The 27,284-nt window shown below is 34.5% G+C and overlaps 4 protein-coding genes across 10 annotated transcripts; all 4 read right to left on the bottom strand.

The window, feature by feature from the left end:
• Positions 1–339: 339 nt before the first annotated feature.
• Positions 340–3,374, bottom strand: LOC140830546 (uncharacterized). Its single transcript, XM_073193907.1, has 5 exons — positions 2,975–3,374; positions 2,467–2,570; positions 2,171–2,342; positions 1,802–1,924; positions 340–1,269 (listed from the first exon to the last, which is right to left on the bottom strand). The coding sequence occupies exons 1-5, from the start codon at positions 3,164–3,166 to the stop codon at positions 553–555; spliced, it is 1,308 nt and encodes a 435-aa protein (XP_073050008.1). The 5' UTR covers positions 3,167–3,374; the 3' UTR covers positions 340–552.
• Positions 3,375–7,038: 3,664 nt separating this feature from the next.
• Positions 7,039–16,847, bottom strand: LOC140830545 (uncharacterized). Of its 6 annotated transcripts, none has more exons than XM_073193902.1 (16): positions 16,307–16,847; positions 14,537–15,597; positions 14,288–14,460; positions 12,534–12,745; positions 12,256–12,324; positions 11,839–11,911; positions 11,379–11,535; positions 11,008–11,299; positions 10,807–10,921; positions 10,547–10,710; positions 10,391–10,465; positions 9,861–10,279; positions 9,343–9,409; positions 8,817–8,875; positions 8,610–8,712; positions 7,039–8,244 (listed from the first exon to the last, which is right to left on the bottom strand). In XM_073193902.1, the coding sequence occupies exons 1-12, from the start codon at positions 16,730–16,732 to the stop codon at positions 10,091–10,093; spliced, it is 3,006 nt and encodes a 1,001-aa protein (XP_073050003.1). In that variant the 5' UTR covers positions 16,733–16,847; the 3' UTR covers positions 7,039–8,244; positions 8,610–8,712; positions 8,817–8,875; positions 9,343–9,409; positions 9,861–10,090. The 6 variants fall into 6 exon arrangements, with proteins under 6 accessions (XP_073050003.1, XP_073050004.1, XP_073050005.1 ...); XM_073193903.1 differs by having other exon boundaries at positions 7,039–7,649; positions 8,680–8,712; XM_073193904.1 differs by having other exon boundaries at positions 7,039–7,477; positions 8,680–8,712.
• Positions 16,848–17,670: 823 nt separating this feature from the next.
• On the bottom strand, positions 17,671–21,525 carry LOC140829673 (uncharacterized). 2 transcript variants are annotated; one of them, XM_073192978.1, is made up of 4 exons: positions 21,008–21,525; positions 20,804–20,888; positions 19,974–20,011; positions 17,671–17,961 (listed from the first exon to the last, which is right to left on the bottom strand). In XM_073192978.1, exons 1-4 carry the CDS (start codon positions 21,125–21,127, stop codon positions 17,863–17,865), a joined length of 342 nt encoding a protein of 113 aa, XP_073049079.1. In that variant the 5' UTR covers positions 21,128–21,525; the 3' UTR covers positions 17,671–17,862. The 2 variants fall into 2 exon arrangements, 1 of the variants encoding a protein (XP_073049079.1); XR_012117497.1 differs by lacking the exon at positions 17,671–17,961 and having other exon boundaries at positions 19,667–20,011; positions 20,804–20,881; positions 21,004–21,503.
• A 648-nt stretch (positions 21,526–22,173) lies between these two features.
• On the bottom strand, positions 22,174–26,635 carry LOC140830544 (uncharacterized). Its single transcript, XM_073193900.1, has 6 exons — positions 26,240–26,635; positions 24,737–24,810; positions 24,501–24,623; positions 23,563–24,387; positions 23,255–23,471; positions 22,174–23,146 (listed from the first exon to the last, which is right to left on the bottom strand). Exons 1-6 carry the CDS (start codon positions 26,517–26,519, stop codon positions 22,602–22,604), a joined length of 2,064 nt encoding a protein of 687 aa, XP_073050001.1. The 5' UTR covers positions 26,520–26,635; the 3' UTR covers positions 22,174–22,601.
• Between the last annotated feature and the right edge of the window lie 649 nt (positions 26,636–27,284).

Below are 27,284 nucleotides of genomic sequence, written 5' to 3'. Positions count from 1 at the left end.
TTTAGACAATATTTTGACAATTTTTCCTATAATTTGATAAATATTTACTCTACTTATCATTTTATACTTCAATTAATCATTCAAAAACAAATAATTATTTCATTTTTTATTTGCACTTTATATACATCTTTGCATTTTATTTTAAGTACTTCATATAATAATCACATTACATATTTTCTAATTGCATCAAACTTCATATCCAAAAATATATAAAAAAATCAAATTCATCAAATGCTTGTTGCAAATTATGTAAAATTACAATATTACCTTTATAATTTTTTAAATATATATTTATTAACTATTAAAGAAGATAAATTGTCATTTTATTCCAAATTTAATCAATCAAATAAACATATTATTATTTAAATAATCCAACTCAAAAATTTTAATAATAAAACAATTTTTATCCCATAAATCTCACTTGAACTCATTCAAGTGAGGATCCTTGATATTCTCACAACACACGAAACAATCCGCCATGATTACTAACATATTCATATTCAAAGCTTGAGCGCGCAGTCGTAAACTCTCGTAAGAGAACTTTTATCACATTCACTGTCTCCATTTAGTCCTCACAGAAATCGGCCTCCGGTTGATGTTCAGAGGTTCTGAAGTACTCTCGTTTCTCGTCACAAATGCTGACGGATTTTGAAGCTCAAACTCGGGCTCAGTTTTAAATTTAGCTCCGACAAGTAAAGGATAATACTTTACAGTTGAATTATTGCCACCCCCTTTAGTAAATTCGTCGTTTTCATCGTCACTTTGATAAAAAACTACCTCTCTTTCCAGTGGCTTGGAATCAATATTTTCCTCTTCAGACGAGGTTTCCATTTCCTTAATGTTGTCAGCTGCTAAATCCGCAGTTGTTCCAGACAAGGAACTTTTGGAACCTGTTTTGTTCTCAGTTTCCGGAACCCGATCATGGCTTTGAACGGGGTGAACTTTTCCAAATTCCAGTTCATCTTCTAATGAATCCTTTTCATCATCTCGCTTAGGATCAAATGTCGCCGACGATATTTTTCTTGGCTGATGATTTGGAGGATCTGGGTCGTCAGGATCGGTTGATTCAGATCGAGAGAGCTTCACAGCCGCTCTGGCGGCAGCCGCGGCGTATGCTGCGGATTCGAAGGCCGCTTGAGCTGCATGAGCAACATCTCTGTATTTTACCTTGAATTTTTGAGATTCTGTGAAATCCACTGCTTCTTCTACATCATCATGCCTTTTTGAGTTATTTTGCTGATTTCCTTTTCTTGAATCTTCTTCTTCTTCCTGATGAGGTGACAGATTCAGAAAATTCAGATTAACATTGCCAATTGATCCCTTGTTTTTTTGGGACATCTAATATGACTGCTACCCATAAATATGGGATTTGAACTCAAAAGACTTTTGGGACATGCATTGATAGGCAACAAGATGAAAAGAAAATTGCTGGAGTTAGCAATGTATAATGTTTTAGAAAAATGTTGATCCATTTACTTGTTTGATTTTTTGTTTTGTTTTGGTCCATTAAATTCTTAAAATTTTGTTTCGGCATACTAATTTTTAATTTTCAACTATTTTGGTCCAAATGTTTAGGCGAGGTCATTTCTCATTGTCGTTAGCATCATATTTCAGCATCACATCAGTAATTTCACTAAAATGGTCCAAATTAAAACTTAACATACCAAAAAATTTAAGACCAAATTACTAAAAAAATTAAAAAGTTAGTGGATAAAAAACTATTTTCCCAGAGTTTGTAAATATGTTACATGTGAAAATTTAGAGCGAATGATTAAGCTGTAAGGTTGGAAGATTTTCGTACCGGTACGATAGGTGGAGCATTCGTCTCATTTGGCATAACAATGTTGTTATCTGTAGCAATATCTTGAAGCACCTTCATTTTACTCTCCAAGGTTGGGATTTTTGTAGAAAGCTTCTGTATTATCTGTGCAATAAACAAATTAGGTACTAAATATAATTTTAAATTGATTAATATATGATAGATCCAATTGTTATCATTGGTTCAAACATGTGGGCTCATGTTTGACAGTTTTGAGCATTGATCGTCATTAGATCACGCTAAAGTGGTAGTAATGGTCTCGATATAGAAAGAACTCAAACTTTTGAATTAAGGGTCCATAGAAAAGAGAGATCTAGGTAAAGATCTACTATATATTTAGTAAATATGTACCTTGGGATTAACACCACACTTGTTGCGTAATTCCACTGCCCGAGCCACAAAATCCTTCCCAAAATGAGAGGCGAAAATCTTGCGAATTTGTTGAAGTTCTGGAAAATCACCACATCTTGAAGCAGCATAGATCAAGCTTGATGCAGCTTCGACAAGTTCATCAGGACATTCTCTGCATGAAACGACAAAGCTTGATATATGAACTGTGGTTTGGGAAAGAAAATTTGATTTCTAGCAACAAAATTCTGAATTTACTATTAAGAAATTAAGAGAACATATGAGAGAAGAAAACCAACTTTTCTTGTTCGATGAGGCTGACTCTCTCCATCAACAAATGACAGTATCCTTCCAACAGGATATACACATCCAACATGTTTTGCTCCTTGATCACTTGCTCAACCTGCATGCATGCATACCAATACACGAACAATACTATAAGATATCCATAAACCACACGTCCCAAAAGATTCCAAGAATCAAGTGTAGATGCTGAATGAGCATTAGGCAGAAACGGCTTTAAAAGTCACACAAACAAAGATCAATTCCATAAACTATTAAGTTACCGAACTACAATCAAGAGCATGGGAAGACAACAAAAAAATAATGCTATTTGCAAGCATGAGCAAGATAGTGTACAGTAATGGTTGGTTAACTTCATAAACTACCCGTAAAATAACAAGATTTCTAAAAAAAGCCTATGGAAAAAAATCTATCAACTCATTGTATTTTAAAATTTTGAGCACGAAAACACGAGAAATTAACAGTAATTTCACATAAATAGTAGACGACAAATAAATATATTACCCTTAGAAGAGCCCTTTCATGGTAGCCGAGGTTAAGGAATTCAACGACGTCGGAGCGTGCGACGTTGCCCCTAGCTTGGCGCTGGTTCTTTAACACTGCCAATCTAGAAATCGCTAAATTCACAGTCCCCTTGAATTCCGAAGTCTTGAAACCTTTTCTCATTAAAGAATCCAACTTTCTTCTTATGCCCATGAGTAATATATTTTCTTGAGCAAGAACTACACTGTTCTTTCAAGAACTTGGAGTGTTTAGCTGTTGCCAAGTAGGGTATTACAGTGAGTACAAACAAGCATTCGCCGATTTGCACCTTTTGCTAGTGACGAAGGGAAGAAGACTACTGCGGCTTAAACAAAATTTGGAGGCTTTATATATGATACACGTATTATTACATGCCGAAGGACGCGTGGGGTCATTTCTTACGAACGAAGTAATTTATTTATTTATTTTTAAAAACAATAGTATATCATACTAATATATATATATATATATATATATATATATATAAACACAAAATAATGTGATCAGGAGTGGGAATGCAAATTTTTGTGTGGCTTACGCGGTCCTCGACGAAGGTACCTAGCAACTACGGGCCCGTTTGGTCAAAGTTTGGAATTTTCTCGTGGAGCCGAGGAATGGATATCTCAAAGAATTAATCGTGAGAGTTGAATTATCAAAAATAATTCTAAATCTAAATCTATACTGAGTGAATAATTTTTCTATCCAAAAAAAAATTATTTTAATGGATCAATGGGCGAAATTTCTCTCATATAAAGACAAAATAGAGCAATAGTGAAAAATTTAGGAGACCAAAAATTACACGACAACAGCTTAAGCGCACAGGTTCATTGATAGCGAGTAACTGCTGAGAGTGTGTAATATAGACGATATCCCAAGTGGAAGGAAATTAGGACGAAGTCAGAGTTTGTTGAGCGGCTCATATCAACATCAAAATTATGTGAGTTGTCTAGGAACGTGAATGCTACAAAAGTAGCAATAACTTGAGATAGCTGCATAAGATTTCTAACGTCATAAAGAACGATTAATTGGAACGAGACCTCGAGGATTTTAACAAGGATGAAATTGGCAATTTATTTATTGAAATCCAATCGAATCAATTAACTTATCAGTTATCATTTCAACTCTTTTGCATAATCAAGTACCTGGAGTTTGGATTCTAGTTATGTAAGATCCAATTTTTGTCGTTTCATAAAAAAATTATAGATGATAATAATTCAACTTTAATATTTTAAATCGTATAATAACTAAAACACTATGTTCTAATAGCTCTCTTACCAAGAACAAGACTATATATATATATATATATGTGTGTGTGTGTGTGTAATTTATTCATTCATAGAGGTAATCGATAACTTAATTACTTATTATTTTAAAGAAAAAATTAAAATTCATTGTACATAAATTAAATGAGTGATGTTCTTTGTTTTAAAAAAAAATCATAACAATAATTCTTCACCAATTTTTATCGCAGCTCAAAACATAATCATATTTTGCTAAATTAACCTAGCTATATTTGTAATTTTGGATAGTTGTTCGTTTTTGATATTTGGGTATGTGGATTTATACAAGGGTTCTCAAAAAGTTTATAATTTTGTTAATTTAAAAAAATTATTAATTTATCTTAAATAAGACTACATCGAACACATTTTATATTATTATTTTTATTAATTTAATGATAATTGAACTATTTGTTTGTACATGATAATGACTTGAGACGACATCTGCCTAAATTTTAATTGCCAAAGTTGATTATCAAAATAAAATGAACGCCTTTGAAATTTCCCAAGTTACGCTTAACAGAAACAAAATGTGGAGGACCACACAAGATTGACTAAAATTGACCAATAGCAACATTGGCATAAAAATCCGCACAAATACAATCTAGAAAAGTATCTATTAATGTTTTAAATTTAAAAAAAAAGGACAGCCGGTTACGTGTCGTGCTTTTCCCACCAAAATGTCAAAATTTTAGGATGGATAAATATAGAGACCAGTTTCGAAAACCTATAAACTTTATCTGTTATCATCAATTTTTCTTTACTACAGTACCTCCAAACTTATTTTCATATTCGGATTCATACTTGAAAGGCCCTTAAATTAAAGCGCACAAACACACTGAGCGCAAAACAAATACTTTCTAAAAACGGGAAGTTTCCGAGAAATTTCATGCAAAAATCTAAGTTCGACAAGCAATCTAAAAATATGCAGAAGTAGTCCACTCTTAGATTGAAAAAATATTCAACACCTATAGAAGACACGAAAAAGTATTATAAGCAAAATCAAATAATTTTTTTAAAAAAAAACAGTTTTTATTTTTGTGCCTATATCATTAAATGCGCCAGTTAATAATATAGAACTTTCAACTTCGCGAGGTCGCTTGACATATCTTCCAACATTTCCCAAACTACGATTTTAGATGAGTCAACATGTTGAATCACTAGGACAGCAAATAGAAACAACAGTCCGTCTCTCCAAAATATTTAAGATATATTTATACTCGCTCCCAATTTTCAACATTGATTGCCACATAAACAAATATTTGTAAACAATACCTTACTATGATTGCTTTGTCGCACTTTCGACTGAGTTCGTTGCCATAAAAAATCAACAATTAAATCGTATTTTGAAACACATATAGTAAAATATGCAATCCATAGCCTTACTTTGCAGGCTGCAATAAAAATTTTCGCAAGTTTAATATCTCTACACATCTCTGTTTTGCACTCTAAATATATTATACCGCCCCCTGATCGTTTCACTCCTCCGCAAATTCTCAAGTCCGCCACCATCAGTAGAGTCTAAACACTGCTAAGCTATCATACTAAGACGAAAAAAGAAATTTATTTCTCTTTTTTAAAGCAAATTTCCCTAGTAATAACTGCCTTCGTTTATTTGAGACTATGCCATGTAATTTCAATGTTTCGCTTTTTAAGTCTCAAGAAAGGGAAAGAAAGTCGAACGTACAACTCTCACCAAGTCCTTTAATCGCAGTTAAAATCTCTCGTTCCAAATTACGTTCCTAACAAAGCCAGAGATGTAGGCATCAACCTTGCGAAAGAATTATTGAACTTCGGGATAGAATTATGGTGTTATCCAAGACTGGTCGAACAAACATAGTACAAATCTTATCGACTTCTAAAAAAATCAAGCCTTCTCAAAAAACAATGTGGTGAAAGCATTCCACGAGGTCGATAAACCGGTGTATTGGAGTCATCGACAAAAATCTTCCATCCTACAAAACCCTCCCAATTCCAAACTACTACTACTGCTCTGCTTCATCGACATAGAACGGAGTCAAGTATGCAACTCCACTCCATTAAAGATCTCGCAAACCACCAAGAATTGCTCCCAAATGAAAAGTAAAAACACTAACAAGATACTATCTCCCATTTTCTTACATGTACAATATCTGTTGTTGAAAGGGCTATAACAAGAAAACGCGATCAGTATAAAATGTTTTAGTATGCCGCCAACATCAAGAACCCATAATAACCCTTCATTGGTCAAGTTGAATTATCAAATCAAATCATTCTCTTCAAAATGGTGATGGCCACCGAAGGGTGAAATCCATGTAAACGAGACATGACACACACACTAAATAAACAGATTCTCATTATAAAAGTGATATTTCACACTTCGAGAACATATGAGACATATAAGATTAGAAAACGACAGGCACCCATATCGATTATTTTGTAAAATTAAATATCAACAACAATGAGAATATATTTTAAATTTAGTACTGATGTAGTACGCAACAAAAATAAATTGGTCGTATTAAAGAAAACCAGATCGATTACTTGAAACAGGTGGAAATGGAAGTTGAACGAATCTAAGAACTTTCCATTTTTATGAAGAGAACACAGACAAGGAAAATTATCAAATGTCAAGGTACTCGTTATACAACATAAAAACTGAAATTGTGAAAACCATCATCATAAATCATCTAAAACTACCAATCTCCTTACGGCCTAACTTGACATGAAAACCTAATGAAGCATGCCACTAAATTTGGTACAGGGAACGAAATAATCAGAAAACGTTAGGCAGGGAAAGGTTGTAAGATTTTTGGTCTTCCTTTGTTGTAAAAGTTTTTACATTTTATGCAATTTATTTTACTTAATGGTAATCAGCTTGTACTCTATAAGTAACAAAATCATTTTTGGAGATGAGTAATAATTATTACAATACATTACACATCCCGTCTACGAGACCAACGAAGCTCACCCTTCTTCTAAAAACAGTTTGTAAAACCTGATTTAAGTCAAGATTTCATTCATAACCACATTATGAGGCTTGTGCGGAACTAGTCACCGAATGTTAAGAGCTGAGCCAGACAGCTGTCCCTTCGGAGTACAAAATAACACAAATCTGTGTAACATGACAATAATTCCACACGCCTTTTCTAATAAGCATCATTTACGAGTAACGGCTATTCTCATGAAATGAGACGCACCCATATAACAGTGTACGACCAAAATAACCCTGCAATCAGTTCAAGTAACAACAGTTTGCAAACCAAGCAGATTTTTTTTTACCTGGTCCTGGAAGAAACTAATCTACACTTCAACATCAAAGTACTACATGACGACGACTTCATACTCACTGAAAGCAACAAATATCTTCACAATAACTTGTTTCATAATCATCATTTGGGCTTCCAGTGCACATGAAAAATGATATATAAATTAAACTATTTGATTCATTTGACTTCACGGATTTCAAAAATAATCTTAATGTTTGTGCGGTTGTGCCACACTAATTTTGGTCTACATCAAAATTTCTACATCACTATTTGCTTCTCTTCCACATACGGAAACCAAAGAAAATATGTGCAAATTTTTACATGTCTAAAAATGAAAAATATCGATGCAAGAGAAGGGGGCAAACAAAATGTAAGTGCAGAAATTTTCAAATATAAAAACTATAGACAAGAACTTATCGATTTTTAAGGGAGAAATACTTTATCAACAAAATAAAAAAAAAGTTATAATTTAAAAGCTTCCAAATTAGTGTGCTGATGACAATTTGAATTTTGAATTCCACCTCACAAGTTTAAATCATTTTATGACTTGAATTAAGAAATTAATTGCAAAATTCAGTTTACGACAATATTAAATCAGGAATGGCAAAATTTATTACTTGTTTTTTCCAAATTCACAAATTTGTTGCTTAGGAATCACTAAAGGATGGTCACTCATTTCAGAAGATCGACCCTACAATTGGACCAGTTCTGCAGTTCAAAGAGTAACCTCATTCATAGTATGCTCGTAAACAAGTTCGATTATATTCTAAGAGTTTCAATTGTCAATAACCAATAGATAAACCAAAAAGGTTGATGTACTGGTAAGTGACAAGTACTCCAACGGCGAGTGATAGGTACTCCAATGGCACACAATATATGTGGCCAAAAGACAGCAGAGATCACATATTCCACGAAAATACAGAGGAACCTACTAGATGATAGCATTGTTGCATCAAAAGCAAAAACATTTGAGCCATTCTTGGAGTAACCATAAAAACTAAGTTTCGACAAATCAAATGGTATCCTCTTTGGACATTATCACAAGCATTTGGAAGACACATCAAAGGACTAGCAGAAAGATGAGCAATTTACTGTAACCATGACAATTTAGAAGATTAAACATTGACTGCAGGGCAATATGCAAGATACAGGAGGTACTTACCAGAGTTGTGGACCCACGTGTGAGAGCTCAATTCTATCAACAAAGAAATCCATGTCACAACCAATTGGTGCAAGCAATATCATTTGACAACGAATGCTCAGGAAAATAAAGTCAACAAAGTCACATGGTTTACTCACCAAAGAGTTTCACCCTTCGAACCAGCATCTGAACATCTCCTAGTCCAGGGCATAGAATCCTCCAGAACAACCAAACCATGGATCAGATGCATAGCAACTCAAAAGAAACATACATGTACATATATAATCATAGCTCTAAAAATCAGCGCCAAAAACCATGCATCGACTATTTAGGGAGAGAACAAAGGAAAGCCAAAATAAAACAAGTCATGTTAAAGGGTAGCCTAACTCATAATAGGAGAACTGAGGAACAAAATATGGCCTTTAGATATTCTGGACTTGGTTAGAAGAATAGATGAGGAAAAGCACCAAGAGAAATTGTTCTCGACAATTGGTATTATCTACACTAACAAGTGTGACTCAAAGAAGAACAAAACTCTGGAATAACCATCCAAATGCAGAATACATAAAATCATGACTGATGATTTGAGAAACCAGACGATAGTTACAGGAAGCAGCTTCTGGAACCAACTGATGTATTGTTAAAGGTTCCACACACAAACTCCTAATTAACAAACCAAGGTACCTTCTTCAGAGTGTCTTTTTAGCATCTAAAATCACTGAATGGTTTCCTCATAGCACAGGTAGATTTCCTGAATGAAAGATTACATCAGAATCTCCAGGGACCATAAACTCTACAGCAGATTACATAAATCAAATAAATAATGAAATTATCACGTGGAAGTAATTATCATGGATTGAAAAAAAACATTGCTTAGCAGAATATCTAGGACGACAGTGGAATAAATATAATATGGGGGATGAAACCTCAAAAAACATTTCCCAACTATCCAAGGAAATTCTGTAATGTATCACGAGTCCACGACCGTAATAACAGAACATGTGTGCACGTGTATGAAGACAATAGTTCCACTATCTCTTCAACAAGGTAAATAACAACATTCTATTCGACCACAGGGGTCAGTTCCAGAATATTCAAATATTATGTAAGTAAAAATATAAAATCATTATAAATTTCTTAATTGTCCCCAATAATAATTAGTACAGACGCTGAGGAAAAAAGCCTTTGGCAGGTTATCTTACAATAGACACTGTAAACAATCCAACGAAAGAACTCCATGTTAGATGCATTTCCCGAGATCGTCTCTAAGAACTTCTACCATGCACAGTGAATCTCCTGAGTTCTTGCTCCCGCACAGAGAACAAAGACAAATAATGTCCAACCATTAGATAATTGATTAAGTGAGATCTCACGAAAATGTACAAGTATTTGATGCAACAGCAGTTCCGTAGTCAGAAGCAGCATCAGTGTTTCACTTCCCCGTGATGAAAGGATGGCTCAAGGCTTGAGATACACTCAACCTCTTGTCTGGATCCAACACAAAAATTTTTTCCATGAGGTCTTTAAAATTAGCTAACATTTTTGGATCCTCACCAGGAGATCCCAGAAGCAGTGTGCCAAAATCTTTTGGCTTCACGTTTACTATTAGTCTCCTAATTCCCTACAACAACAGAGCAAAGCTCAACCAAAGTGTTGCAAAGTAATCAACTTGAGACCGGATTTCAACTTTCTACATCTATAGACATGAAAGTAAAATTAACTGCCTACCTACCTTCTTTGTGACAGGGTCCTCCTCTGTGGCAAGAAAATTTAAATCCTGGTCAAAGTGTTGGTCAGCAAATGCTCCCTGCCCAAAATAGCTGAAATCATAACCACTAATATCATAGAGGGGTACCACAAGGCCATATCACGCACACGGATTTCTTACCTTTCGAAGCATCCTTTTGGGAAATGGACCTTTCAATTCCATGTGAAGACGAAGCATGTCATTATTGGTAGAACCAGGAAATAAAACTTTCCCAGTGTAGAGCTCAAACAAACAGCAACCAATTGACCAGATGTCCATGGGGTGATCATAAGGCAGACCCAAAACTATAGAAGAGGAAAAATATAAACTAACAGGACACAAAAAATCTTTCTGATACCGGAGAAAAAACAAAGTCGAAAGAAAGAAAAAGTAAAACCTACTTATCTCAGGGGCGCGATAAAAACGGCTGACAAGGTATGGGGTGATTTCATTTTTACCAGCAAACATGGCATTTCCAAAGTCACATAGCTTCAATATATTTTTAGCTTCGTTCACCTACGGAAGAAAATGTAAAATATTAGATATGGTAGAGAAATAACTCAGAAATAATTATGAGAACTGAAAAATGACTGGCATCATACCAACATGTTATCTGGCTTGATATCACAATGAAGAACACGGCAGTTTTTCAGATGTTTCAGCGCAATGAATAGTTGTTTTGCATACGTCCTCACAGCAGTAAGCTTCAGACCAATATTACGACCAAATTTCTTAAGAACCTCACGTAAGTTCATATGCAGAGATTCAAAAACTAAACATAGATGATTTCGATACTTGAAGGAGGAAAGAAAGCGAACACAGTGGCGCTTGTTCTCAGGGTCTGCTTTGACCAACTTCTTAAGAATGACCAACTCTTCCATACCTGCCTTATACCTAACATGGCAACACCTGGACTTAATCACAGTTAACATACATTTACAGCATTAAAATAAATACTTGATATTTTTCGCACATTGTTTCGTTATTGCGGATGATCTTAATTGCTACTTCTTCAGGGTCACTGGTTTTAGCTTTGAGATCCTTTGCTCGAACAACAGTAGAAAAGACGCCTCTCCCATGAGCAGCAATTATTTCATATCGACCGTCAAGTATTTCTCCAAAACGGTAGCCTGAATGTTGGGAAAGAAAGGAGTACAGGTGAGAAACATAAAAGCAAATTTTGAAAATTAGAACAAAATGGCAGAATGTAGACTTTTATCAAACTTAACATTCTCCGTTGTTCTTCAGTTGATGGCATGATTAAGCTATCACCTCAAAGGTCTAGAAACACAGGGTACTGACACCTATGTATATACTACATGCTTTCAAGAGGGAGAAAGGAACAGATAGGCCTGTCCAACTTGAGCTATAATCAACATCCAAGAGGAAGCACATTGAAAACAGATTAGGAAATTGATGGTTAAGACACATACCATAGTATCCTTCTGCGTCATCCCAATTGTCATGAAGCTCACTTTTTTCAATAGCCATGTTGTCTGCTTTTCCCTGATGAAGTGTTAGTTCAAAAATAAAAATTTGATTAATAGAATTGTGACACTCCATTAGAGTCGATTGCAAACTGGCATGTTGGCAAAAAGCTTAATTACTTAACCTTAAAGTGATCAATAATAACCAGCATGAAAAGCTTAACTTTTTAAAACAGAACATGGACATTTCCTGCATGTTATAATGTAGACATAGCTAATGGAAATGCTGGGTTTTATGAAAAGAGAACTACAATTATATTAAGCAACGGAGAACTCCTAGGATTTTAAAGGCATATTGTTCTAACAGGAAATTAAAAGGTAAAAGATAACATGAAAGATCCACACATCAGAATGATTACCTACCGTTTTACGAACAAAAGTAGGTGACTCTCCAAATATATCATCACAGAACATATCCGCCGACCTTTCACTCTGCACAGTGTTATAAATAATTTCAATCATCTCCACAAACCAAATCTGAACACAAAGAAGAAATTAGGAAAAATCATAAAACAACGTCAACTTATGAAGGTACAGAAAAATGTCCTTTATAACTCTGTCCTACCAAAAAAAGACAATTTACCATTGCAGATTGCGAAAATACAAATGTAATGCATCAAGGTGAATTGTAGCTAGCTCACCTTAGGGGAACCCTCACCTAGTCCACCAGTTCCAGTTCCAATTCCAGCTGGCCTCTGAATGGCTGAAAGACCATTTTGCAAAGGTGATTTTCCAACTGAAAAGTTTGACTCGGGGACAAAATATTCTGAGCCTTCCACCTGATTGTCAATACTATCTGCTGCAACTTCTGCAGATAACACTTGTTCAGAAGACTGTCCGTCTTGCTTCTTAACTGGCCATATGAGGCAAGTATTAGCCAAGAGGGGAAAATCAATACAAGATATTAAATAATCAGTGCGCCCATTTTGTAACGAGATTCACTAATTGTTCCCATTACTTGTTTCTGCTTATTGGATATAAGACTTATTTACAAAAAGACATACAGGTGTTTTCTTAGGAGTCGAACATTATTAATACCGACTAAAATAAATACATACTTGGAGGTACTGTCTAAAAAAGTTTTTAGCACAATTGAGTAATATTCTACTTTTTACTTACCATATTTTTACAATTACAAATTAATTAATAATGAAATTAAAAATTCATCATCATCATCATAGCACATTCCTGCTAATTGCGGGTCGACTACATGGATATTAATTCTCCAAACTAAGCGATTTTCCAACACGTCGTCTTTTAAAACAAAATCTAAGATATATACCGTAAACTTTTATCCAAGTTTTCAATTGCTTACACTCCTTCTACTCCTTCCAGTAACCTATCAATCTAGGATGTGTCAGATTGGGGACGTGTTTCGTCTTCTCTTCACATTACCAAATCATGTTAGACATCTTTGTTTAATCTTATACTCTGTGAGGCTACATCTAAATAGCTCATAATCATTTCATCATAATTTTATCCTTGCGCCACATCTAAAGAGCTCATAATCCTTTCATTCATAATCCTATCCTTCCGCGCTTGCCTCACATTCATCTTCACAATTAATTCAGTAAAATTTATGGCTATAAGTATTTAATTAGAAAATAAAAAATAGAAAATAATAAGAATAATAATATCTCAAATAAATCGATAACATGTTTGAGAAAAATTATTATTAATAAATTATATGAACATAGAAAAAATAGTTTGGATATAAACTTATTAATGAAAATAAAAAATAAAAAAGGAATGTGAAATTAACAGATTAATAGAATAAGCAAATGAGTAGACTTCGGTAAAAGTTGAAGAACCAAAGAATCTTTTTATTTTGGAGAACAAATAGCAACAGCCGACAAACATTTTGCGTTCTGCTTCTGTTTTCCATTTCTACAAAAACAGATGCTCCACATAGGATATGTAACTGCTTATTGTTTCAGGAGAAACAAATAAACAAAAACTTGTTCACAATGCTCCAAACAGGACCAAGATCAATGAGAAAAGTATAAACAACAATAAAAACAACAAGCTTTTATTAGCATATGTTTTTACCCACAATATACTAATTTTAATAATTTAAAATAATTGTATCCAAATCTAAAATGATAACAAAAAAAATTATTTCCACAAAATATTTCTCCGAAGCTCCCAAAACAAACCAAACAAGCCCTATAATTCAATACCATTATATCAAATAGTAAGAATTTCTAGAGCACTTTATCACATGAGAAGACATCAATAGTAAATTCTGTACAACAAAAGTAATGACATGATTTTGTAGAATTCATACACGTAAGGGGGTACAAAAAAATTACAAATTCATTATGAGTACGCAAAAAACTTCGTGTGCGAGGCACAGCCTGTATAATCCAATTTTTAAGATAAAAGACAATATTACCTGTTTCTTCTGATTTCAGTTCAGTTTTTTTAGGGCTCTTAATTTTATATTTTTCGAGGATAGCTTGCTTGCGCCTCCTACTTTCCTCCTTAATTCTATCAAGGTCATCTTCTTCTTGTTCAGCAAGTTGCATCACAATCTTATCTTGATAATCCTCTTGTATATCCTCCTCCCTGATACCAACAACAATAAACTATCAGAGAACAAGAACTCCTCAAATTTTAATATTTGTTCAAAGGATAAATGTACCTCTTATAATTCTTGCCATCCTTCTCCGCTGAATTACTGTTGGTGCCCATGTTCTCCAAATCACTTTTCTTTGATCTCTCTCTGGAATGATCTTCAACATTCCTTCTACGCATGGAATCATCGTCCCTATCTCTGAAACTAACCTCATCATCATACATCTGACGCCTTCTGAATCTATCACTCTCGTTATCCTTATCAACATCTCTGCTTCTAGGCCTGCCACCATCTCTATCTGTTGTTCTACCTCGATCAGTATCCTTGTTCCTCCCCTCTCCCTTTCTCTCCCTGTCCCTGTTCCTTCCCCTTTCCCTTTCCCTCTCCCTCTCCCTCTCCCTAGCTCTATCACGATTTCTTGTCCTTTCCCTTTCCCTTTCCCTTTCTCTCTCCCACTCTCTCTCCTTCTCCCGTTCAGTCTCCCTGGTTCTATCCTTATCCTTAACTGAGTCCCTCTCCCTGCTTCCCTTCCTGTGTTTCTCACGCCCATCTCTCTTATAAGACCTTTCTGTTCCTTCAACATAGCTGCTAGAATGGTGTTTTATATCTTTCGGCCTCATTCCATCCCAGCTATTATCACTATTGTTTCTGTCGGGGGCAATCACCCTTTCATCGCCAGGATTACTCCTGCTATTTACCTCTGCAAGATAAGTGTCTTCCACAATTAAAGGCTCACGCAAAATACTTCCGGACCGAGACCTTTCCCTAGTTGTTACAGGCGACTTCGACAAGCTTCTAGGAGAACTCCCATTCAGATACTCTTCATGAGAGTGAAAGGACGAAACAACTCTGTGCCTTTTCACAGATGACAAACTTTTCCTCTGATCACTTGGATAAACCATACGGTCCAATTTTCTAGTCCTCTTACCATCCACACTAAGAACCATATGCACATCTTCGTGCTTTTTATGTGAATAATGCCTGTTTCCTAGATCATCCAAACTAAATGCTCGGTCCTCATCCGGATCACCAATTGCTTTCCTATCCTCGCCATCTTTATCGAGTTTCCTTGAATTTTTCTCTACAATTTTCGCATTGTCTTCGCTAACTTCCTGTGAAGAAGAATTCTGAAATACCATTAAAATCATAATGACATCCATGTAACTAAAACAATATATGCAGAAACTTCTAATCAAGGAACCGAACCGAGTCTAACAGATTAACTGAAAGCCATCGTCAGTTCAGTCTACCAGAACCTTCAAATATTGTGGCAACTTTTCTTGCAGCAAAAAACAGTGTCTGAGTTACCTACTGATAATTGTGTGACTTTCTAATGGAACTAAAATATCCGCAAGAAGGCTCATCATTTCACTTGCAGTTCAAGATGCCACTAAAAAAACATGGGCATTAATCAATCAGAGCTACTCGAAGGACTGAGAGGCAAGTAGTCCAATTTCAGAATTATTTGAAAAAGTTCCCAAATAAATTTTTGATATGACAAACGGTACATAAAATCTCAGGTGACCCCAGAATAATAATAAGTTACAGATTTTGTTTGGGAAGGCGAGTGTAACTAACAAACAACACGATTCAGATAAGAACTCTAAGAAATTAAGCTTGCATGTTCCATGTATTTAATCAGATAACGTGTTGTGTAACATTTTAGTCACAAGGAACCCCGAACCGCTAGCAACATGTGTAGTCATTTGAAGAGTAAGACCTTTATGGATGGTTTTAAAACATTTCCTTGAACAGAATAAAAATCCAAAATCACATGATTCTAAAAAGAATTTTTAACAATTGATTGATATAAAAGCGGGGAGAATCAGAACACACCAGGTTAGAATCGTTGTCCTGAAGAGTTTTTATTTCTCCTGACTCCAAGTCGGAATCCAAATTCTTCTTCGACTTCTCAAACTCACCATGAACGTAACGACCTAAATCGTCATCCTCCACAATCTCCCCTTCCTCCATTTCGTAATCCACCCCGGGAAATCGAAATCCGTTCGATACGACGACATCACCGACAGCACCGCTCTCATCCTCACTATTTCCCAATTTCCTATCTTCAACTTCATCATTTTCAATTCTTCCTACTTCCAGTTCATCATTCGGGACTTCCTCGTTGTGTTTCTTGCTCTTGTGGCGGTGGTGGCGGTGGCGATGATGGCGGTGCTTGCGGCGCTTTGACTGCTCGTCAGCATTATCGGGGGAGGAGGAACGGTGGTGCTTGCGACGTGTGGGTTCGGAATCGGTAGCCATTGGGTACAAAGGTCAGAAAATCACAGTTGAAATGGATTAAAGGTAGGGTTAGGGTTTCCCCGAGATCAGTCGTTTTGGTATTTCTAGGCACTTGCAACCAAGTACATAATGACGATATAGCGTAATTTCAAGCATTTATGTTGAAATTTGTCATCAATCCCCCCAAGGTTTAGATAATTATATTTTGCCCCTTAAGGTTTGATCATATATCATAATATCCCCTCAACTTTCCTCCGTTACGAAAAGTGCTACGTAGCAGTTATCACCCTGTTTATTTCCGCTATTTCCGTAAAATAAAGTTAGCTATTTTCTATTTTTTTTAAGTTAAAAATTAATTTCGAAAGCAAACATTTAGAAACTCAATATGGAATAATGGATATATGTATTTCCAACTCCATAACAGAACTATTATTAAAACTAGTGCACCGACACACGCGTTGTATTCTTGTATAATATTTTTTTATAATTTATTTGGTTTATATTTAAATGAGGATCAAAATATAATTATAGCAAATAGTGAGAGACTACATTGTAATTTTGATAAATTATTTAAAAATAAATAAATAAATGATATCAATAAGAATTGAACATATAACTTAATTTCCAAGAACTAATGACTATATCCGCTGAATTACATATAACATACATTAAAGTTTTAATATTTATTAATATATATATAACAATTAAAATAGACCGTGACACTAAAATTAGTTACTCTAAATGTTTCAAATTTAATAGAATAATATAGATATAATGTCGATAGATATACACAAATAATTATGTATCCGTCTCAATATACGACTTTGTTGTGGATTAAGAATAAAATATAATTGAAAATGTCAATTATAAAAATAAATAATATATTTTACTCTTAGTCAAGAAGTATTAAAATGATATATAAAATATGTTACATTAATAAAAAAGATTATTAATATAAACATTTTCGATATATTTCAAACAAATGAAAAAAAAAATGTAAAATGTATATTTAAAACGAAGATAATATATCATTGTTAATAATGTCCGACGTTATCACACACAATTTATATATGACAATGGCGAATATACATAAATAAAATATAAATATATATCTATATACTTACTTATATATACACACACATAAATTCATATTAACTAGTGCAAGAATAACGAAAGAGCCTCGTCCAAGAATTCTGGGAAGATTTAGCTATTTGTTTGGCAGCAGTTGAGTAAGTACACACGAGTGTCACTGTAAGGCCCGAGATTATATACTTTAATCCGAGATTATTTAATTTACGAATTTTGGAATGATGAATTAAATTCCATGATTTTTATAATTAAGTAAGATTGAAATTGAATTAAAAAGAGTTATTGAGGGCTAAATTGCAAATAGTGAAGAATCCAGGGACTTAAGTGCAAATTATGACTTGGTGGGACACTTGTCATGCTTTGACATATAAAAGTTTCATTGCTTTGGGACTTTCAGAAGGAAAACCGAGAGTTACCATTACAATATCCCTCAAGCTTCATTTTGGTTTCAAAATTTGAGTGTGCGTGATCCGTTTATCAGAATTTAAATCCGGACACAGTACCGTACTCTTCACGACGAGAGCTACAACTGGAAGTAAGTTTTATTGAGTTCTGTTAGCATTTGAAATTATGATATTGTCAGAATTAGATAGGATTCATATATGATGTTCTTGATATGTTAGACATCGTAGAATCGAAGTCAGATTAAAGAACGGACTGTTTATGTAATTGTTATGATTTTTGGAATTGATTTGACTGAGAATTAATATCAGATTTGTATTGTCATTGAGATTATGAGTTGTACTGATGCTGTTTACGAATTCTTGTATTATATCTGTGATGTTTGAATTGACGGGGTTATCGAGACTGTATTGTTGTGCCGTCGAAACATCAGTTGATTGATATTGATCAGATTCAGTAGTAATTTCGATTATATCGTGATATCGCCGATATGGATTAGATTGTATCTCAATTGACATTGATCAGATTTTATTGTAATTTGAATATTGATCAGAACAGGTATTGAATTGAGTTGTTTATTGATACTATATCTGTTCGATATTATTATTACCAGATTGGGAATGGACCGAGATAGAGTCGGGACTTCTTCTTCTTCTTCTGAGCGAGAAGATAAATGTATGAATTAATGTTGAGTTGGGATTGCACAACTCGAGTGAGGTTTGACTCGAGTTTCCATAAATCACATACTTTACTTTATTGAATTGACATTTGCAGTGAATTGACTGATGTACTTGTTTTCTTGAATTATAGATGACAGGTGTTAGACGAGTAATCTTGTGACAGAAGTGCCTGATAGTGGTGGTATCGCCACGGGCACATTGCACAATGTCCCAAGATAAGATATTAGCGATAGAGCTACAGTCCATGACGGTTAGGTCAGGACACCGGATGTTTGGTTATATCGAGTAAATAGAATTGGAATTTCTTCTATTACGGAATTCGATATAGGAATACCATATTTGGTTATATCGTAAATCGATATAGGAACACCATATTTGGTTATATCGAGTAAATAGAATCAATGTTCCTTCTATTACGGAATTCGATATAGGAAAACCACATTTGGAAACCAGGATCCCTAGGCTAGGATTGAGTCTAGTCTAAAACGTAGAGTGACGAGTTTGAGTGACGGTTATATCGATTGGTATTGATGGATGTTGAATTATGTTCCTAATGTTGGTACATGCTTAGAATAGAATTTATTCTTGATATTGAATTATGTTCCGGATTAGGGTACATGTTTAGAATATGACTTATTCTTGTTATTGATTCATATCATGATTTTGATATAGGATATGATTTGCTGTCTTATGCTTTTATATTGTTTATATGATGGCATGTATACATGATTTATACTAGAATATTTATATCTCACCGGAGTTATCCGGCTGTTGTCTTGTTTGTATGTGTGCATGACAACAGGTGGGATAGAAGCGGGGTCAGGACGAGATCGAGGCTGGACTAGATAACGTGGAGATCCGGGCTCAGAAGCAACTTAGGATTCAGCACTGACATGTAGTTGAACCTAGTTGGATTATTGTAGATAATACAATAATTGTATATTTATGTTTAATATGTAATTTGAATTTAATTACATTACGTTTCCGCTTTGCATTTAAAAAAAAAAAATTAGATCCTGTTTATTATAAATAAATAAATATTCCTAAAGACGATTAAAGAATGAATTAGCGTCCGAGTTCACCACATTCACCTTCTTCTCCAACACATTAATAACCAAATATTGAATATCTGCAGAAAAAAGAGAAATTTAAATTAGAATGTCACATACATGTCTTAACTAATTGTATGTATTTCTCGAAAATTGATATTTTATAAATTTTGAAATGTCGACCGGCCCAAATCATTTTAAATCTTTTCGATTTTGTAAGTATTTAATGTAGGTTGCTCTTATATTGATGGATTTCAATTATATGGATTTCAAATGTATTTTTATTATATAGAGAAGTAAAAACTTCAAATCCACTTTTTACATGTTTGTTTATATAGTATTTATTTATATTAATAATGATGTCATTAAAATTTATTCTATTTTACAATACTGATGTGTAAATAATTAAACTGTGAATTTAAAATTTGACAATAAAACTATCTATGGATTTCAAATTCATATAAATCTCACCAAATTTCGAAAAAAATTCGAATCACATTTTAAAATATCATTCTACCAATTATCAATTTAAAATGATATTTTTGACAATTAACGAACAATTAAATGGGGTTCAAATGAGGCTTTTGCTCCATACGACATCTTAAAAACTCATCACAAAGCGGTCGCTACGGCCACACTCGTTATTATTGCAAAAGGGCATCCTATCGGAAATTTGAAGTGAATTCCAACCACTAATGGTTAATTTCAGGATTTCAAGAAATACAAGTCAGCCATTATCAATTTGGCAAATATAAATTTCAAAATCTCCAACATGACTTGATGGGGAAAATGGCCGATGAATTTATGAGCAGAGTCTTGAATTGAACTATCGATGTACAAAGTTTTTTTTTTTTTAAAAAAAGAATACTTGCCATCCATTTTGGACATGATTTTAGCCACCTTCTGTTGGCACCTTTCGCACTGGAAATCGACCAAGAACAGTACCACTTCTTGAACCTACTTTCAAGCAACAACCAATATTTTGACATATCCGACCAAGAATGTATCAGAAAACTTGATTAGATGGTGATGAATCATTTGACAAATACTTCGAAAACAAGAACGAAAATACTCACAAGTGGTACGGCTAACGATTCAATAGCTGCAAGGGTACCGGTAGTGGTAGTTTGTGGAGAATGCGCCACGCCATCTAACACAGCGGCGGGAGCAAGCTCATTTTTCCGCCATCCAAACATTGTCAAACTTCAGCAGCAACTAATGAACATTCAAAACTTTTGGCAGTTCAGCATATATGAAAAGGATTTGACACGCAATTTTCCCAGCAAAGTGATACGGGACTATCATTGTTACATAGCTCGATAGAGATAAACTCGACAGATTTTTTACGGCGAAACTTAAAAGTAAATGCTTTCTGAAGAATGTCAATAAATTGGAAAGTTCGAAATTGATAAAGATGGTTTAATTACAATTTGTGAAAGGAAGCAGGCCCCTCCATTTGGACTTGCTTGACATACAACTATTGTATTAAAGTTGCTTCCAAGACTAAAACTCTCAATTGCTTGACTGAGTGGTTTGGATCAATCCAGACAGGATTAGTGTTATAGTAGGCCATATATATATTCTTCCATTCTATAAACTAACTTATCCTAGAACATATTTTAATAAAAATTTAAAGAAAAAAACAACGAATCAAAATAGTTGCTTTAAAAGTGTGAGGCAGTATTTATTTATTATCAATGAAATTTATTTATATAATAAGGTTTACACATGTAGTTATTTTTATAGGTGGTTCATTAATCTAGAAGGATAGATGGTGCAACCATGACATATACGGAGAATATATTTAAAACATATAGGTGGTTCATTAATCTAGAAGGATAGATGGTGCAACCATGACATATACGGAGAATATATTTAAAACAAATAAATAAATATGACTAGTCCAAACACGTCTCTAGGTTGCTAGATGACAAACGCTAGTTTGAAAAAAAACTTCTGGAATGTGTGAACATTTGACATTTTTGCAAAGCAAGCCAAAACAGCAGCCCTTGTTTTATTTACTGTTTCCCAAAAGTACCTATTCGTATAAACCTAGATAAACTCAGAGTACCGTTCAAATAAATCCTTTTTTTTTTGTCAGAGTTATTAACACTTCCGTGTTAATCGTGAATTTTTGGGTTTTTTTTTTAAAACCGGTCTACGAGTTATCTTTTTGGCACCCAATATAACGTGGTATTCAGTCAAATTTAAATGGAAAGAATCAAACGTACAACCAATGAGATACGCCAATTTACTGATCTGTGCATAAATAACCAGACATGCTTCAAAGTCCATTTTTTGAACAGGAACAAACTTATGAACAAACCACAGTACTAAAAATCAGTTTATCCATACATGTGAGCCACTCACCAGTAAAAAAAAAAAAAACAAAAACAAAAACAAAAACATGGATGTTCAGAGATTAATATATACAATCCTAGAGACTTTCAAGCTAAACATGAAATCACCTAAAAGCTACTCCAAAAACTGCTGCTCCAGCCAAGATCACCAGCTACTGTAAACAAATGGGGCGACTTGGTTCATCACCTCACCTTCCTACCCTAAGCAATTTCCATTACAATGTCAAGAAACGAAAATCTAAAGACACTAGTGCGGATGTACAGATGGATGAGATACGAAGATTAACGGAGTAACCAGAATTCGAAAACTTTATCTAGACATAACCAAGCTTGTCATGGGGGAGACAACTGATGGATTAAAGTGAGAATCATTGGCATATTTGCAATTGTCTGGATCGAACTTCAAGGATGGCTTCACAAAGGATTTCTCAAATGATTGCATTCCTGAGTAATCACAATTTGCACCATAACGCAACTTATGAACTGAGCTCCGGCTACGCCTTCTCTTACCAGATGATTTCCATCTCAAGTGAGTAAGCAAAAGATCTTTTGAGAGATCTGGTATAGTTTGCAAATCATTTGGCATCTTGATATCATGGATCGCCATAGGGCCACAAATTTCTGAAACCTTATTAGGTAGATCATTGGTATCCACCGGAAGACTAAAATCGCCTTTACCAAATGAACCAGCCTCCAGTTTTACGTCAGCGTCTTTGTTTGTACTTAACAGTGTTTCGTGCTCGAGCAATGTTGAGATGATCTCTGGCCTGTTCTTGATGTTTTTCCACCCGTTACCAATCCATTCTTGTGACCGCCTCAAGTCGGAAACACTAAAAATCTGCTCTTTCTTTTCCCCTGCAAATTAATTGGGATTTATTCAACAGTTAAGTCCAAGAAGAATGATCTAAGGTATTAAATGTGAGAGAGAGAACGAATTCAGAAATTCGACATAAAGATACGCACCTGGGAAATAAACATGAACCTTATTTACGGAGTTGTTCTTGACAACAATTCCTTCCCACCATCCATCATGCCACCAAGCATCAACAACACTTCCAACATTTACCACACAGGAACCTCTTCTCTCATCAGACAACGGTGTAGGCCGAACAATGGCCCTTCCAGATATCCGGATACCTAAAGCGTCAGGTATAGCTAGTTGAGACGCCAAGATCCACTCCTACAAAATGAAAAAACACAACATGAGAAATAAAATAAATAAGGAAACTATGTATTCACAATAAAACGAGAGAAAATAACATTATATCCACCTCAAGATTTTTTGTGTCATCAATTGCATCCTTGACATCTTGATATTGCAGTTTCACCTTATCTTTGTGCTTCTTAATGATCAATGCCCTGAACCAACAACCCCTGATGCCACTATCCTGAGAGAGCAATTCAACTCGAGAGCCAACAGTCAAGTATTGCCCACAATTTGATAACATAGCATCACCTAGCTTGGAAAAAGATTCATGGGAGAAACCTTCTTTCCGAAAGCCAATATTCAAGTTTCCTTTATGATCAGCAGAAACTCCCGAGCAAACTTTCAGATTTTCAACATGCTCTCTTTTGTTAGAAGAGTTCGAGAATATTTGACTCTCTTTAGACCAGCGAATTCTCTTGTTGGGTCTCCATCCAACAGCATCATCGCCAAGAGAGAATTTTACTTCCCGACCCTCGTCAATTGGTTCAAGTACTGAAGGAGAAGACATTTCCTTCAACAGTTCCTGTTTCCAATAGCCTTTAACTAATGTTACATCAAATGGCTTTACATCATCATTATCGAACTGTCTATAACACACAAAAGGCTCCAACACAACGTGCGAATCTTTGCTCATAAATTTCTCATAATGTTCTGGACTGAGGACCGTTGCATGTCCATCTACGCATTCAACACTGAGATCTTGAAGACAAAGAGAAAAGAAAATCTCTCTGTCATTATAATTACGAGGCAAAACAAAACCAACCTCATCAATTCGGTGAAACCATCGTACCACAACCATTTTGTTGCCTCGAGGGTCTTCATACATATCATCCAAGTAAGCAACAAGTCGTTTGCCTTCTTCTGCCAATACATATACAAAGTCTTGAACCTACAATTCACAGAAACATTAAACCAGTAAAAAAAAAAGCACAGATAAATAATTTTTTAACCCAAAAGCTACAAAGAAACCAATTAAGAGGATTAGCACTGATAGAAACTCACAGAAATTATGACACCATTGCGACAGAATGCTTCATAGTGCCTCCGTCTTTTCCGGCAAGTCCATGGGGAACCTATCCACTTGAACTCAGTCTTATACCGACACAAACTTTGTGTTTGGGCATCCTACAAATATTTCAGAACAAGAAAGGTAGTATAAAACGCATTGTTCACTGGGTATAATACAGGATAAAGTAACTGAATCTGAAGAAAATAAAGAAGAGAACATCCTTTCTAACCTTAATATTGTCAAGGTCCAATTTGCTTTCCAGGTCATCTCCAAACCGCCCAGAGAAACCATCAGCTTGCTCACCTGAAACCGGAATAATAAGAAAACAGAGAACACCATCCACGTCAACACTAAGGTATGGAAGCATGATTAAAACTATTGACAGCATGATAAGAAAAGCCAACAGTGGTATCTAAAATAACAAAAAAAAATCATAGATATCAATAAATCGTACAGATCCTAAGATAGATGAGAAAAGTGACCGAAGTTTGAAAATTTTCATATGAATCTCATCTAAAACCACAATCAAACAGTTTGTCATTACATTGAATTGAACAGAAATAATCAATCATTTAAAAATCATACCAAACAACATGTTCTTTATCAAACCATACTATTAATCCATATCTCTCATTTTTTAATCACTCCGATAACTAATCATTTAATTATCCTATCACTCCTACCAAACGTAGCGCTAATGCCTGTAGTTTTCCTAAAAAGAACCCTGTTAACATCATAAGTTGAAAAAGTAATCAACTATTCCTCGAGCCATATAAATCAAAAGAGTTGTTTACAGCCAAACATCCCTAGCAGAAGCAATAAAAAATGCGAATATAAAACTAGAATTGAAGAACCCTAAAAAATTCAATGAACGTCTAATCGAGCACAATTAACAAAATAATTCGGGGTGAAAGTACATTCGACTGCAGATTAACATTAAACCTATTTGGAAAAAAACATTTGTGAAACGGCAATATTGGTCTTAAATTGTCTTCTGAGAAAGCTAAAAGTATCCTCTAAAACAAGAAAATGATTTTTTTTGCCAACATTCGGCCTTGAAGTTTTGGACATCTTATATCCCAGTATGCCCAAAAGAAAAATATCCGGGTCAGGAGCTCTATATAAGAAGATAAACAAATTAAGATTTCCAGGAGTGATAATAATATCGCAAATTTAAAACTCGAACCAAATCTCATAGACCGTTATAGCATTAAAAAAATCTGAAAATTTCATCAGCCAAAATACACCAAAGCGAGTTGAGATCTCGAGAAAAATAACTTTACGTGGAACGAGATGGATGATGGACGACCCAAAAAAATCCACAAAATACATAAATCTTAAAAGCGAGTCTCCCCGTGCTTTAAAAAAAACATTTTTATCCTCAATAATATAGTTCACCCACAGAACAAGAATAACGCTTCAAAACCGACTTAAAACAAGAAAATCGCTTCTGCTATTACTGAATTTCATTTACAGATCGATATGAATTTAAACGAAATTCATCCAGTCAAATAGATTTCAGTTTTAAAAACTCCCACACGTGCACGGCCTCAACACAGATCTCGATACAGATCTAGTTAGAGAAACCCAAAACACCGAAAAAGATTAAAAATTTCACCACCGAGATTTATAAATCCAAATTTCACAATAAATAGCGAAAACGCAGAAAGAACCGCGAGAACAAGAAAAACGGTTTTCCCCATTAATCCTTACAAAAAAACATGGTAATTACCTGTAAGAATTGACTCAATCCAATCAATAACTTCTCTTCTCGACCTCAGCTTCAAGATGGAGCAACGCTTCAAATTCGAAAGCAAAGCCTTGTTATTTTTCATCGCATAATGATATGACATATGCCTGGCGCTCTTCTCTTTTCCTACCACCACCAAATCCGTCCCTCCATCGTTGCGCTTGAGGTAGTAATGAAACTCCCGCCGCCCCTTCTCGCTCGAAACCATCACCTCCTCCCAGTCGACATACGAAGCCGTTGAATCATTCGCCATCGCCCCCATCAATTAAGGAGTAGAAACACCCGGATATTTGGAAAAGAGAGGACGAAGATTGGAGAGAGGAATTCACGCTCTTTGATTGATTTCTTTTTTTCCAATTTCTAACGTAATTTTTTAGTTTGAACGTGAAATTTATAGGGGGCGGCCTAGGGTTTCGCGATTTGGAAGGAACGGTGGAGATTGAGTTCTCCATATTGAGGAAAATCGCAGGAAGTTGCGGGAGTTATTATACCTCGCAGAAAGGTCCCTGGAGTATAGTTGATTTACTAAAATGTCCCGTTTTGTTACCGAAATAAAATAAAGTTATGCCAATTATTGGGTACGTTTTGTTTGTTACTTACACGACTTTTTAACAAAATTAATTTTTTAAAATATGTTTACAATATTTTTTTTAAAAAAAAAACTAGGATTTCAGAAAATTTTAAAAGAAACGTTTGGTGCCTCCATTTCCTCATTGTTAAAATTAAAAGAAATGTAATAATACAAACTTTGAAAATATTTTTAAAAAATTGTTATAATATAATTTTTTTTAAAGAAATAGCTAAATTTACACGCATACATAAATAATTAAAAAAATAATGATTTTTTTTTACTTGGATTTGAATTTAATGAAGGATAACGCTACATTTAAATTGAGCGGAATAAGGACGTCTATATATAATGTATATTGAATACGTTTTTATTAGACAACCTCATTAATTTATATTAATAATATAGATTGATCTGATCAAGATTTATTATGAAAAATAATATTTTTAATATAATAGA

This window comes from Primulina eburnea, chromosome 4 (genome assembly GCF_022965805.1).
Source record: "Primulina eburnea isolate SZY01 chromosome 4, ASM2296580v1, whole genome shotgun sequence".
In the NCBI taxonomy this organism is placed as follows: Eukaryota; Viridiplantae; Streptophyta; class Magnoliopsida; order Lamiales; family Gesneriaceae; genus Primulina; species Primulina eburnea.
Note: the sequence above shows the minus strand (reverse complement) of the source record. Positions and strands in the feature narration are given on the sequence as shown.

Excerpts from the sequence above, each read along its gene's own strand:
- LOC140830546 (XM_073193907.1), bottom strand. The coding sequence starts at position 3,166 with ATGGGCATAAGAAGAAAGTTGGATTCTTTAATGAGAAAAGGTTTCAAG. Across the intron at positions 2,571-2,974 it reads ATGAAAGGGCTCTTCTAAGG|GTTGAGCAAGTGATCAAGGA; the intron begins GTAATATATTTA and ends GCATGCATGCAG. Across the intron at positions 1,925-2,170 it reads AGTGTGGTGTTAATCCCAAG|ATAATACAGAAGCTTTCTAC; the intron begins GTACATATTTAC and ends TTTATTGCACAG.
- LOC140830545 (XM_073193901.1), bottom strand. The coding sequence starts at position 16,732 with ATGGCTACCGATTCCGAACCCACACGTCGCAAGCACCACCGTTCCTCC. Across the intron at positions 14,461-14,536 it reads GATGGCAAGAATTATAAGAG|GGAGGAGGATATACAAGAGG; the intron begins GTACATTTATCC and ends TGTTGGTATCAG. Across the intron at positions 10,280-10,390 it reads AGGACCCTGTCACAAAGAAG|GGAATTAGGAGACTAATAGT; the intron begins GTAGGTAGGCAG and ends CTGTTGTTGTAG.
- LOC140829673 (XM_073192978.1), bottom strand. The coding sequence starts at position 21,127 with ATGTTTGGATGGCGGAAAAATGAGCTTGCTCCCGCCGCTGTGTTAGAT. Across the intron at positions 20,889-21,007 it reads AATCGTTAGCCGTACCACTT|GTTCAAGAAGTGGTACTGTT; the intron begins GTGAGTATTTTC and ends GCTTGAAAGTAG. Across the intron at positions 20,012-20,803 it reads AATCATGTCCAAAATGGATG|ATATTCAATATTTGGTTATT; the intron begins GCAAGTATTCTT and ends TTTTTTCTGCAG.
- LOC140830544 (XM_073193900.1), bottom strand. The coding sequence starts at position 26,519 with ATGGGGGCGATGGCGAATGATTCAACGGCTTCGTATGTCGACTGGGAG. Across the intron at positions 24,811-26,239 it reads GATTGAGTCAATTCTTACAG|GTGAGCAAGCTGATGGTTTC; the intron begins GTAATTACCATG and ends TTCCGGTTTCAG. Across the intron at positions 24,388-24,500 it reads GCAATGGTGTCATAATTTCT|GTTCAAGACTTTGTATATGT; the intron begins GTGAGTTTCTAT and ends TGTGAATTGTAG.